This window comes from Hemicordylus capensis, chromosome 2 (genome assembly GCF_027244095.1).
Source record: "Hemicordylus capensis ecotype Gifberg chromosome 2, rHemCap1.1.pri, whole genome shotgun sequence".
NCBI lineage: Eukaryota > Metazoa > Chordata > Lepidosauria > Squamata > Cordylidae > Hemicordylus > Hemicordylus capensis.
In genome coordinates this window covers 219,871,376-219,884,602 of record NC_069658.1, presented here as the reverse complement: position 1 = coordinate 219,884,602, position 13,227 = coordinate 219,871,376, and the positions used below count along the sequence as shown (strand labels likewise).

General features: G+C 49.2%; 1 protein-coding gene across 2 annotated transcripts in view; it reads right to left on the bottom strand.

Annotated features, from left to right (window-relative positions):
* Window positions 1–13,227, bottom strand: part of FBN3 (fibrillin 3) — a 235,163-nt gene that overhangs the window by 59,967 nt on the left and 161,969 nt on the right. For both annotated transcript variants that reach the window (XM_053298377.1, XM_053298378.1), the window contains exons 36-42: window positions 12,895–13,017; window positions 9,265–9,387; window positions 8,490–8,651; window positions 7,068–7,136; window positions 3,370–3,495; window positions 2,193–2,318; window positions 692–841 (exon numbers count right to left, since the gene is read on the bottom strand). In XM_053298377.1, the coding sequence (XP_053154352.1) occupies window positions 692–841; window positions 2,193–2,318; window positions 3,370–3,495; window positions 7,068–7,136; window positions 8,490–8,651; window positions 9,265–9,387; window positions 12,895–13,017 (879 nt within the window). The remainder of the gene's footprint in view (window positions 1–691; window positions 842–2,192; window positions 2,319–3,369; window positions 3,496–7,067; window positions 7,137–8,489; window positions 8,652–9,264; window positions 9,388–12,894; window positions 13,018–13,227) is intronic.

The following is a 13,227-nucleotide window of genomic DNA, read 5'->3' as shown; positions in this document are numbered from 1 at the left end:
CATGAAATTCGCACAAAGCAATTTGAATTCGAATCAATTTAATTTGGAACTATTGAACAAAGTGGAGTTTCATTCAGATCGATTCAAATTCACCCCAATTTGAATAGAATTCAAGCAAATTCACCTGAATTCAATTTGAATTGAACTGGATGCAAATTGAAGTGGATGCAAATCGATTCGAACGAATCTCCACTCTGTTCAAATCGAATCAATTTGAATTCAATTCAGATTCAAACTGATTCGTGCAAATTTCATGCTCATCCCTAAAGCACGGCAGATGGCTTGCCAAAGCAGGTCACGAAGGGTCTGCAGGAGGAATCCTCCTTGCAGGCCCGTAGGGACAAGACACCCCACACCTTAGGTTTGGCAAAGGGCATCTTGATTTACACAGGAGCTCTGCTTTGAATGAATGGCTCGGGTTCTGTGAGAGGGACAAGGCCTGGCAAAGGGCTCTTGGTCCTTGCCGAGCTTACAGGGTTCTCAGCACTGGGCCCCTGTGTTGGATTACAACTCCCAGCATCTCCAGCCACCATAAACCGAGGATAATGCGAATTGTAATCCAACAACAGCTGGGGACCCAAGGTTGAGACACCCTAACCCTTACTGTAACGACTGATCACACTGTTTGGTGACGGAAGCAGCAGAGAGAGAAAAGGCACTCAAAGGAGTCTGGAGGAAGGAGGAGTCTTACGGCTGGCCGGAGTGGGGCAGGGCTCACACGGCTTGTTCCAGGCTTTGCCGATGTTATAGGAACAGCAACACATCTTCTTGGTCATGTTGAAGGAGAGCTCGTTCTCACATGTGTCGTTGTAGTTCCGGTAGCAGAGGCTTTTCCTCATGTCTGAAAAGTAAGATCTTGGCTAGTGACTCGTCCAGGGGTGTATGATAATTGAACGGGGGGTGGGGGTGTTTCTGGGCCTCTGAGATTGGGGGTCCATCGGCTGGGCAACAACTCACACTTCACTCCTCCCCCCCACCTCTCTGATTCACTGACATCCTGTCTTGGCATCAAGCAAGGCAAATCCTCTTCGTGGTGGCGGAGGAGGCCGGGGGCAGAGTGTCAGGCAGCATTCCTTTTCCCTTCTCTCCCTTTGATGGGCTGGCTAGTGCTGAAGACCAGCCCTCAGCCTGACAGGCTCAACAGCTAGGGAAATGTCTCTGAGCATCAGCCAGTCACGAGGGTGGGGGGGATGCTGCCTGAAATTCCTCCCCTCTCTGAAAACGAAGGCAGATTTGAAAACATCTTCACTTAAAGGATTTTAGGGATGCTTTTTGAGTCCTGCCCTCATTAAAAAGAAGCGGGGAGGGAGAGGAAGACAGGGGCCCTGAGCGGGGCAGGGGCCCATCTTCTCCTCCCCTCCCCAGGACCCACTCCAACCTTGCCATGCCTCTGAGCTACTCGGTAGCAAACAGAACCCTCTCTCTGTGGCCACTACAGGAGGAAGTTACAGAACACACATGGCTGCTGTCTACTGAGTCAGACCATGGGTGCAGGTAGCCTGATATTGCCCACTCTGAATGGTAGCAGATTTTCAAGATCTCACACAGAGAGTGGCCTTTTCTAACACCAAAAAAAGAGATCCTCTAAGAGGAAAAATCTGGGATTATACTTAGGACTCTCTCTCTCTGGCATGCAGAGCATGGGCTGTGCCACTGAACAACAGGCCCCTTCTAGCTAAAAGCAGCAAAGACCAGCTGTAGATTTTTGCTCATGAACATATCAGAGAATGTAATAGTTGGAAGATACCTTGGGAGGTCCTCAAGCCCAACCCCCTCCTCCAAACAGGAATCTGCTGCAGCCTTCCTAACAAATGACCATCCAGCCTCTGTCTAGAAATCTCCAGCGAAGGCGAGGCTCTCTCTGCATGAGTCAGACTGTTCCACTGTCCAACGGCTCTTACAGTCGGGGAATTCCTCCTAAAGTCTAGCCTGAATCTGCTCCCTTGTCATGGTTAAGAGGCAGTTTCCTTCTGAAAACGTATCACTGGGGCACAAAAAACAGGGGAAAGGCACTTGCATCCTGCCCTGCTTGTGGACTTCCTGAGGCCTCCAGCTGGCCACTGCTGGAAAGAGAATGCTGGATGGGACAGGTCTTTGTGGACACTCCTTAGGGCCCTACGTCCTGAGCATGAAGCCCTTGGTGCTTCCCCCTCCCACCAGCCCACCCTGTGGGTCCAGCCCTTTCTTCCTACCCATGCAATTGTTGCCTCCATTGACTTGCATGTACTCCGGTGGGCAAACGCACGTGTAGTTCCCCAGGGTGTTGTAGCAGGTCCCCGGGCCGCAGATCCCAATGTGGGCTGAGCATTCGTCAATGTCTGAAGAAAGGGGGTGAGGAGATGAGACAGTTACCCAGCATGCTTAACACCGGTGGCCAAGGCGCACCATGAAGCAAAGGGGCCAATGGAGCACCTCAGAAATCTCATGCTTAACTTATTTGCACATTAAGGTCATTCACACAGTCAAAAACGCTGTTCTATCCAGGTTTGGGAGCTGTGTATGCTCCCAATGTTTGGTTTTGCGGAAGCAACGTAAGAGGAAAAGCTGGGTAGAAGTGATTGTGCGGAAGCAAGGTGGGAGGAAAAGCTACCCAGGTTTTTCTCCCACCTTGCTTCCACACAATCACTTCTATCCAGGATTTCCTCGTGTGTGGGGTGAGTGTGTGTGTCATTTTCTCCAGTTTCTGCTTCCCGCATAAATGCCCTGTGCCACCCAAAAAACATTTCCCTGAGGGCTACACAGCTCTGTTTCATCCTGTTGTTATATATGTTATTGTAGGCTGCCCTGAGTCTACTTTAGAGGAAATGCAGATGCGCATGTTTAAAACAAACACAAATCCAATAAAGTAATTTATTTTTAATGATGAAGAAATTTTTTCTTTAAAAAACACCACCACCAAGATTATGAAAAATTCATTTTTGGGGAGGTGGAAAGGTTCAGCTGGATGAAAAATGGAACTGAAGGCCAGTAATGAACACTGAAGAATGTATATGTTTATTCATATTCTCTCTCTCTCTCTCTCTCTCTCTCTCTCTCACACACACACACACACACACACACACACACACACACACACACCTACCTCTCAAAAGCAGCAGAAATCTACACCACAAGATCACTGAAAGTTTGAAATTCTTGCATTTCAAAACTGGGAGTGGGGGATGCTCAAAATCATGAGATAAAGATTTTGGACATTTCTCAAGTTTGTCCTTCCAAATCAAACAAGGAGCAGCCAAATTTCACCAATTTATTTTTACCCCAAAGAATACCCTTTTCAATCGTCATCCCCCACCACCTCTGCCACTCAGGCACGATGGCTCGGCATGCCATGCACACCCACTCTCTCTCAAATGCCCTCCCCCACAGTACCTTCACAAATCCGGGTGTCCTCATTCAGGTAGTAGCCCAGGGGACATTCACACTGGAAGCTCCCAAAGGTATTGACACAGTTGCCCCCTTGGCAGAGGCCCGGCAGCTCCTGGCACTCATCAATATCTGCAGGACAGAAGGAGGAACAACTTATTTCACAGCAGCAACCTTGGCTAGGGGCATGAAAAGCAATGCAGGGTTTGAGGAGGGAACCCCAACAAAAAAAGGGTACAGCAAGGAACATCTCTAAGGAAACATTTGGGGGGCTGCAACCGTGAATCGGCTCAATTATATAAGGAGATATGAAACTGCTGCCTTCTGCTGAGTCAGACCCTTGGTCCTTCTAGCTCAGCATTGTCTGCACTGACTGGCAGCAGCATTCTATGGCTGCAGGTAGGATTATTTCCTAGTCCTTCCTGCAAATGCCAGGGATTGAAACTGGGACCTTCTGCACGCAAAGCAGATGCTATTGTTTAAAATACAATAGGAAGATGCCTTCTACCAGTGGTGCAGCTAGGTAATTTTGAGCCCTGGACTTAGAGCTTACAGCCCCCACCCACCGACCCTTGCAAAATAAGCCCCCACTCCTCCAAATATATATATTTCACCACAAATCCACATTTGGTTGGGGTAAAAGTGCATTTGCAGGGGAGGGGGATACCCAAGTCCCCAAAGGATCCATACGTTTTCTTGATCATTCACCACAAACTCATAGATCTGGGCCAGAGTGCTTTAAAAAAAAAAAAAAAAAAAAGGCTACGCAAGCCTCAATGGATTCACACAACTTCTTGACCATTCACAAACTAACTGGGACACAACATGTGTCTCTTGCTCCACAGTTCAAACACAAAACCAACTTGGACATATAGTGCATTCCTAAGGAAAGAAAATTAAGACCACAATGCCCCTTGCTTCACAGTTCTCATGCAGACTTTTCAGATCACAAACCAACTTAAGAATAGTGCATTTGTTAAAAAAAAAAAAACCCCACATGTTTATTCAGATGTAGCAATTCCACTTTCAATAGGTGTGAAGTACGCTATGGAAAGAGATAACTCTTTCAGGCGGCTTTACTGCAGTAGGGGGAAATTCATTAAAAATCACAGGATTGACCGATCTCCTTGAAATAAAAAATTAAAATACACAGCGGCGCTTCACATGACACGTGCGAAGCACCTGATGGGGTTCTGCAGGGAGAGCGGGCTTAGCCCACTCTCCCTGCAGATGCGTAGCTGGGTGGCTGGATCGGTCAACCATGGCTGCTGGCTCCATCACATTGCTGGCGGGGGCTGCGGGGGCCATGTGGCCCTTGGAAGTTCCAGGATGCCCTGCATGAGTGCGCGGGGCATCCTGGAGAGATCCCCGAGCCCAGGGGGCAGGGAGCACCAGGCTCACCTGCAAGCCTGGTGGTTCCCACGATCGAAGGCAAGTGGGCTAGCCCACTTTCTGTTGATCGTGGGAATAGCCTCACAGAGTGCTGCCATCTTGGGCTACATGTGTGCCCAGTTTCAGAACAAGCCCAGCCATTATGGAAATATAAAGGTCTGGCCAACAAAGGGGGGGGGCGCGGCATGTCGCACTTTTTTCATGAAGGCAAAGGTCAGAATCCTTCATATGAGGGTGGAATGATGGTCCACAGGGGGCTTCAGTTCCAGTAGGTTTTGTAATTTTCTGCCAAGGCAAAATCAATACACAGAGTCTGGCTAACTTGTCCCACAACAGAGCCAAGTTTCAAAAATCTAGGCCAAGACATTCTGGAAATATAAAAGGATCTCATTTTTCTCTTGGGAAAAATTATGGAGCCCTCTAGGAGAGTGGGCACATGGACCTTGGCCCCAGGTCCATGCCTAACAGTGCTCTGGCCTTCTACCAAGTCAGACCTTTGGTCCTTCTAGCTCAGTGTTGAGGTCATTCATACAATCAAACACTGTGTTCTACCCGGGTTTGGGAGCTGGGTGTGCTCCCAATATTTGGTTGTGTGGAAGCAAGGTAAGAGGAAAACCTGGGTAGAAGTGATGGTGTGGAAGCAAGGTAGGAGGATTTTCCTCCTACCTTGCTTCCAGACAATGAGGCTATTCTCACGGTCATACAAAATCAGGCTGAGGGAGCCTAGACCGATTTTGTATGCCCGTGTGAGAACCATCGGGCTCGCAGCCAAGCCCGGTCTCATGAAAGTGGGTCACCCGCTAAAACTACCCTCCCCTAAGCCCAGGTTAGTGGAACGAGTGCTCCGCTAACCCAGGCTTTTTGATTGTGAGTTGCCACGGCATGGCTCTGCACCGCAGCAACACACGAGTAGACCTCCGACCGGAAGGCTGAAAAGCAGCCTCCTGGTTCGGGGGTCTCCCCAGCATGCCCTGCACGCTCGCGCAGGGCATGCTGGAGCTTCCAGGGGCCACGCAGCCCCCAATCCTCCCAGCCCCTGCTGGTTCCGTAATGGAGCTGGCCGTCGTGTGGGCAGCCGGTTTGGCCGCCCGGAGCTGACCGACTGCTCGTGTTCTCCCCACTAACCCTCCCCAGGCTCTTCTCACCGATCGTGAGAAGAGCCTCAATCACTTCTACTCAGATTTTCCTCCTCCCTTGCTTCCACACAACCGAAAACTGGGAGCACACCCAGCTCCCCAACCCAGTTAGAACACAGTTTTTGTTTGCGTGAATGACCTCCTGGTCTACTCTGACTGGAAGCAACTCTCTAGGGCTTCAAACAGGAGTTTCTCTCTTCGCAGGGAAGAGATAATCCCATGCTGCCAGGGACTGAAGCCGGAACAATCTGCATGCAAAGCAGATGTCCTGCCACTGAGGTATGGCTCCTCCCCAAGGAAGCAGCTGATGGCTTTAAGAGGGGTTTGGATGACTTCATGGAGGAGAGGTCTATCAATGGCTACTATCAATGGCTACTAGTCGGAGGGCTGTGGGCCACCTCCAGCATCAAGGGCAGGGTGCCTCTGAGTACCAATTGCAGGGGAGCAACAGCAGGAGAGAGGGCACGCCCTCAACTCCTGTCTGTGGCTTCCAGCGGCATCTGGTGGGCCACTGTGCGAAACAGGATGCTGGACTAGATGGGCCTTCTTGGGCCGGATCCAGCATGGCTGTTCTTATGTTTCTTATGTTCTAAATATTTTTAAGCAACTTCTTTGGAAAAACAGAAATTTGAAATTTTATTCTTATATTTTCTTGCATCGTTTCCAAGTTTGGACAAAGTTCTCAAATCAAATACTTTATTTTTAAAAAACAACAACAACAACATGTGGTGTATTACCAAGGCAAAGTACATGTAAATGACATCAATCTTAACCAAGTCATCTTTAATCAAAGACCAGCATGAAGCTAATTCCCAATTAGAATGACCCATCTAATAGGCCACATTTTAATAGATTGTTCTGATATAAAGGTCGCTGTCTCTCTAGCTCTATGTTCTTTCTCAGTAGAGAAACAAAAAAAATCTGATAGTTAATTACATTAACACGAGCGCTTTAAAATGTATCTATTTATCCATCTGGCTTGTTAAATGTGCCCCTGAAGCCATTTTTAAAAACAAAATTAAGTATGAGTATTGAGTTCCAAAAGCTCGGCTAAATTCCAAACTTGTGCAAAATTCCATTTTAGAACCTCTGTGGTGTCCTTGCCTCACCGGGGACCCTACAAGGCCACAAGAGGCTCAGAGAGTGCGGGGGGGGGGGAGGTAACCCTTTGCTTACCTTCCAAAATGACCGTGATGGGATTGGGCCGGAAGCCTTCGCCCCCTGGACACAGAGTCTTGTATTCCGCTGCAGAGCAAGAGGTGGGTTACTGACAGATGAAAGGGCGAGACCACTTTTGCTGGGGGTTTTGTGGGCCCCATCCACCCATTTTCTTTTAATGTGATTGATGTGCTTCAAGAAAGGGAATATTTCCCTTTGACTTGATCCTGCACTTAAAACTTGGTGTTCCTTCTTTCTTTCCCTTATCATTTCTCTTCCCTTTCACAGTCTTTCCTTCTTTTATCCACATTGCCTGTCTGTACCCTCTTCCTTCTGCTGCTCTTCCTTCCTTCCCTCCCTCCCTCTTGTCTGCCTTTACATTTTTCCTTCATCCTTCCTATACACTTTACCTTCTTTCCTGTCTGTACATACATTTATTCCTCCTCCCTTCCTATGTATTTTCACCTCCCGCCCATTTCCCTCTCTTTCTTCTTTCACAGCTAGCAGCAGCTTGTTGAGTGGCATGAATCGGAACCATAATGGTGTTTTCTTTGAGGGTGGGTAGGATCTGCTTACAGTCACAATCTCACAGAATACAGTTACTAGAGGCCAGGAAAGACTCTCTCTGTCCCAGACTATACCCTCTTCTAGAGGGCTTTCTGTTCAGTGAAAAACCTGAATTGGTTTCATTTCATCAGCAGTTTAATTAGTTAAAGCTTTTAACTGGTGAATTGGGGGGGGGGCAGTTTTAATAAGTGAGGCTTAACGTTATGGGACCACCTTCAGATCACTCAAGGTTTCCACTATCCTTTTCTCCGCTTGAAGGTACCCAGAGGTGCACCTAGGTAATTTTGGAGCCTGAACCTCAAGACCTCCCCCTGCCCTAGCTACAAGATAAGATGCAATGTTTAGAAGAAATTCTGCATAAGATACTTCCCACTGACCTGCACATACCACATTTTGCATGGACAGTCCTGCCACTTATGTTAGCCGAATGCACTATTTCATTACACCAAAACATGCTCAGGGAAGCTGGAGACTTGTGGGGGTGGCGGGATTTTTAGAATAAATTCTGCATAAGACATTTCCCACTAACCTGCACATACTGCATGTTGCATAGACAGTCCTGCTACTCTCCCCCTTCCGCCCTTGCCTGTCTGGAGGAGGCCCCCCCGACCCTCCATCCGGAGGACCTCCAGGCATGCATGGCACCAGACTTTGGACTGGAAGTCTGGTCCAAAGAGCACCACTGAAGGTATCACCTTCAGATCACTCAGGGTTTCCGCTGTCCCTTTCTCTGCTTCCACTTCCCATGACAAGAGTGGTCAGAGCAGGCAGGAGATAGCTATATATATATCTCTATATATCTATATATATCTCCCATGGCTATAGATATCCTGCCTGTGGATACAGGTGTGCCGATCCACACTTCCAACTCACTGGTGTTGGCTGGTGGGCAGAGTTCACAAGGGTTCCCCCAGGCCCGGCCCAGCGAGCAGCAACAAGATGCCCGGGTGACGCCCACGCCAATCTCCGCGCTGCACGAGATCCCGCCATCGCCCCGGTCTTGAGTATCCAAGAAACAGTTCCCAACGCGAGTGTCTAAGAGAGAAAGAAAATGGTGAACACACAGAGAGAAAGAGTGTGAGACTGAGAACTGTAGGATGTTAGAGTTGGAAGGGTCCTTGGAGGTCTTCTAGTCCCACCCCCCTCCTGACAGGTGGCCATTCAGGCTCTGTCTGAAAAGCTCTAGTGAAGAAGGAGCGCACACCAATGCATGAGGCAGGCTGTTCCACTGTCCCAGCAACTTATACAGTTAGGAAATTCTTCCAAATGTCCAGCCTAAATCTGTTTCATTATAGTTCCATAGAATTTTAGAGTTTTAGAATCTTTTAGCATTTTAGAATTTGAGAGAGGACCTTGGAGGTCTTCTGATCCAACCCCGTTCTCATTACCGGAAGGGATCCAATCCCCATGTTCTCTTTTGCAGTGACTGCTTTGTCCAGTCGTTCTCAGGAGAATACATACACATCTATAGATAACTGTACGCCCAGACAATGTCATGTGTGAACAGTCCTTCCACCTCTGCTTCATGAAACTGGTGCCAGCACATGTCTGGTTGTAGTGCCGGGACCCAGATTATGCAAGACCTGAAATTGCTACTGCTCCCATCCACCCTCACTCCATACACACACGTAGCCAGAATCTCCCTTACCTACACAGCCCACTCCTGTGGGGTTCAGCTCAAAGTCCTGAGGGCAGTTGCACAGGTAGCTGCCAGGGGTGTTAACACAAAGCCCGTTGATGCAGTTCACCGGATCTGCACACTCGTTGATGTCTGAAGGGGGAAAGGGCACGGATGTCACTGCCAGCAAGGTGCTCAGCAGAAATGGGTGAATGTTCTGCCCCTCTTTTGAATCGGCTTGGACACAATCCAACCCCTTCCCCAAACAATAAGGGAAAAGTCGAAGAGTGTCTGTGCCAATATGAGGCTCAGCAAACATCCTCCCCTCTTTGCCAACCTTCACTGCCCACCACAAACGTGCTCTTTTCTTACCTGGGCAGCAGTGGCAAGGGGATCTCTGGTGGGTCCCACACCAAGAGGAAGGTGTGTGGTGTTAACAGCTTTCCCCCCATCCTTTTGCATCTGGTCAGCTCTGCTGACTGGCAAGAAAGCAATATGTGGGGACAGAAGGGAGTTATAGTCTTTGCAAGAGGCTATCACAAATGGTCACAATCCTAGCAAAGACTACAACTCCCAACCTCCACACCTTTCTTTCCATTTAGCAGAGCCGGAGGGATGAGGAGAAGAGGAAAACAGTCCACACACTTCACTTGAGGTGTACCATAAGCCAGAGCAATGGGGAGGCTCTTCTCACGATTACGGAGAAGAACCTCCATGGGGTTTGTGAGGAGAGCGGGCTAAGCCTGCTCTCCACGCAGACAACCAGCCAGTCTGCTCTGGGCGGCCACAGTGGCCACCCACACAACTGCTGGCTCCGTGACGGAGCTGGCGGGGGCTGGGAGGATCAAGGGCCGCGCGGCCCCCCGGAAGCTCCAGTATGCCCTGCGCAAGCACACAGGGCATACTGGAGAGACTCCCGGAGCCAAGAGGTGGCTTTTCACTTCCGCTCCGGAGGGTCCACTCATAAGACTGATTGTAGGAATAGCCTCGGTGTGTGTGTGTGTGTGGAAGAGGCCCCCTTCCTCATTAACACTGGCACAAATAAAGGTTGAATTTTTTTGGGGGGGGTTGGAAAACTGGTAGGGAGGACTCAATTTCTTCAAGCTCTGGCTCAGAAGCATGGTTTTGAGACCTCATCCCTTCTGGGGGAGGGGATTTTGAAACCTCAAAACTCATTTCCAAACCTGAGCCCAGAGAATGCCACACTGACATCTCTAACCCCTGCTAACTGAGCAAAGAGGCATCTTTTCAAGTGGCGTTTCTCTTCTATTTCGCAGGGAGAGAGCAACCCAGCATAGCATCCCTCTCTCAGGGCCTGTAGCTGGCACCTCCCTCGGGTTCCTTTTTTAGGCTGTGAGACCCTTTGGGACAAGGAACCATTTTCTTGTTCCTCGTGCTATGTAAACCTCTTTGAGAACTTTCCCCCCTTGAACAGCAGTATATAAGCATTTCATCAACAACAACAACAACAACAACAACAACAGAATGTACCAAGTACAGACATGAGCGACCCAGGGCCAGGCTACATGTTAGTGGCAGGGGAAAGTATTAACAGCCCCGTTCCCATGCACCATATTCCCAATCTGCACCCCCACCCCAGCATCTGCATTATTTGAAGTGGGGGTGGAGGGGAGACATATTTGTTTTTCAGCTTGTCTCTTAATGGCAAGCTTAAGGCAATGTGTAATTTTGTCCTGCTTTTCCTGTATAGAAGCTTGCAATCTATGATAGATGGACCAGACGAGAGATGGAAGTGGGGGGGGGGTTGTGTGCATGGTGGACCGTTTTAGACTGTGAGCCCTTTTGGACAGGGAACCATCCTGTTTGTTTATTTGTTCTATATAAAGCGCTTGGAAACTTGAAATGTGGTATAGAAATATTTGTTGTAGTAGCAGCAGCAAAGCCACTTAATGGTGCAGAGGGGAAGTAACTTGCGTAGGGAGCAAGAGGTTGCCGGTTCGAATCCCCGCTGGTATGTTTCCCAGACTATGGGAAACACCCATATCGGGCAGCAGCGATATAGGAAGATGCTAAAAGGCATCATCTCATACTTCGCAGGAGATGGCAATGGTAAATCCCTCCTGTATTCTACCAAAGAAAACCACAGGGCTCTGTGGTCGCCAGAGGTCAACAATGACTTGACGGCACAACTTTAGTAGTAGCAGCAGCAGTTTCCAAGAGGAGATGCCGCTCAAGGTACCCGGAAGCAAAATGCTTAGAGAGATGTAGCCAAGTGATGGGGGGGGGGGTAGACCAGATGGGTCAAAAAGTACTGAGGTTTTGAAGGAGAGAGGGAGGGAGAAGAGGTGTGAAGGGAAACAGGACACAAGGAGAGCTGGAAACATCAGGACTAGATGCAAGAGTAGAGTGTGCCAAAGGGCTGGGCAGGAGGGGGGGATGGAGATGAGCAGGGGGGAAAGAAACCAAAATAGAACAAAGGAAGCTGCCATATACTGAGTCAGACCCTTGGTCCATCTAGCTCAGGATTGTCTGCACAGACTGGCAGCGGCTTCTCCAAGGTTACAGGCAGGAGTTGATGAAGAAGAGCAGGCCTGACTGTGAGTAGGCCAGTGAAAAGGGAGTGGGCAAGGCGGGGCCTGAAGGATAAACTGTGCCGTATATGGGAAATCAGCTATAGGAAGGGTGGTTAGACTGTGAGTAATACATCATTTTTCCTATATAATATGCTGGCTTGAAGCCCTGGGTGTGCCTGCCTTTGTAGAGGTATACCCAACTAGCATTTAATTATTGAATAAAGCTTTGAACCTGATGGATGATGTTGCCTCCACTTACTAAATCAGCCTCCAAAGACGGATTTCCACATCAGAGTTTCTCTCAGCCGTCTCTTGGAGATGCTGCCAGGGAGGGAACTGGGAACCTTCTGCAGGCAAGCAGGCAGGTGCTCTTCCCAAAGTGGCCCCATCCTCTAAGGGGAATATCTTATAGTGCTCACACCTATCTCCAGTGGTCCCTCTAAGAGGGATTCCCAGATGTTGTTGACTACAACTCCCATAATTCCCAAGCAAAGGCTGTTACAGAGGGGGATGCTGGGAGTTGTAGTCCACAACATCTGGGAATACCTGTTAGAGGGGACACTGGTAATCTCCCATTCAAATGCAAACCAGGGTGGACCCTGCTAAGTAAAGGGGGCAATTCATGCTTGCTACAACACGGCCAGCTTGTGGTAGGATGGTGGGGGCCGGGGAGGGAAGGGTGGTACTTATCTGTGTTGGTTCCTCTCTACCCACTGTTTTAAAGGCTATGGGCATGATTTGGCTAAACCTGGGAGCTGTCAAGGGTTAGGACAGAGTTCATTAAGGACCCCCTCTTTCCCCAGTGGGGAAGAACTGAGCTGAGGAACATTAAGCATGAGGACTAGAAACTTGATGCAGAAGCAAAGAGAAACAAGGAACCAGTGGAGATGGTGTGTGTCAGGAGGCATGGCAGTGGGTGTCCCTGGTAGGGCCAGAGGTTTTGAGAAGGGCACCAAGGTCAACACTTACATAGATAGGTCAGCATAGTTCCGTTTCTACCATCGTTGGTCTCTCCACTCAGTCTTTCCCTTCACAGGGGTGACCAGTTTGGGATGGATGCTGCCCCCAGGGCTGTATCACTATCGCTGGATGTTCCTTCTGCACTCCCCACCCCCCCGCCACTCACCTGTGCAGTTGCCCCCGCTCCTGTCCAGTTCATAGCCATCATCACATGCGCACCGGAACATGCCCGGCAAATTCTGGCAGCTGCCAAAGACGCAAATGTTCTGAAAGGTGCATTCGTCAATATCTGTAAGAAATCACATTTCTTTCAAATGGTGCTTCGGAGACCTCTTCCCCATGGAAGCGTCTACCCGCACCCATCTTTGTGAGGTTGCAAGAAGTTCAAAGTCCTTTCAAGAAGTCGGGGTGACTTTCGCCACAGGAATAGCCTGGCAACCTGGTGTGGAAATTGCCAGAACGAAGGATCCCTGCCTAGGCAGTCCTGGGTTCAAGTCTC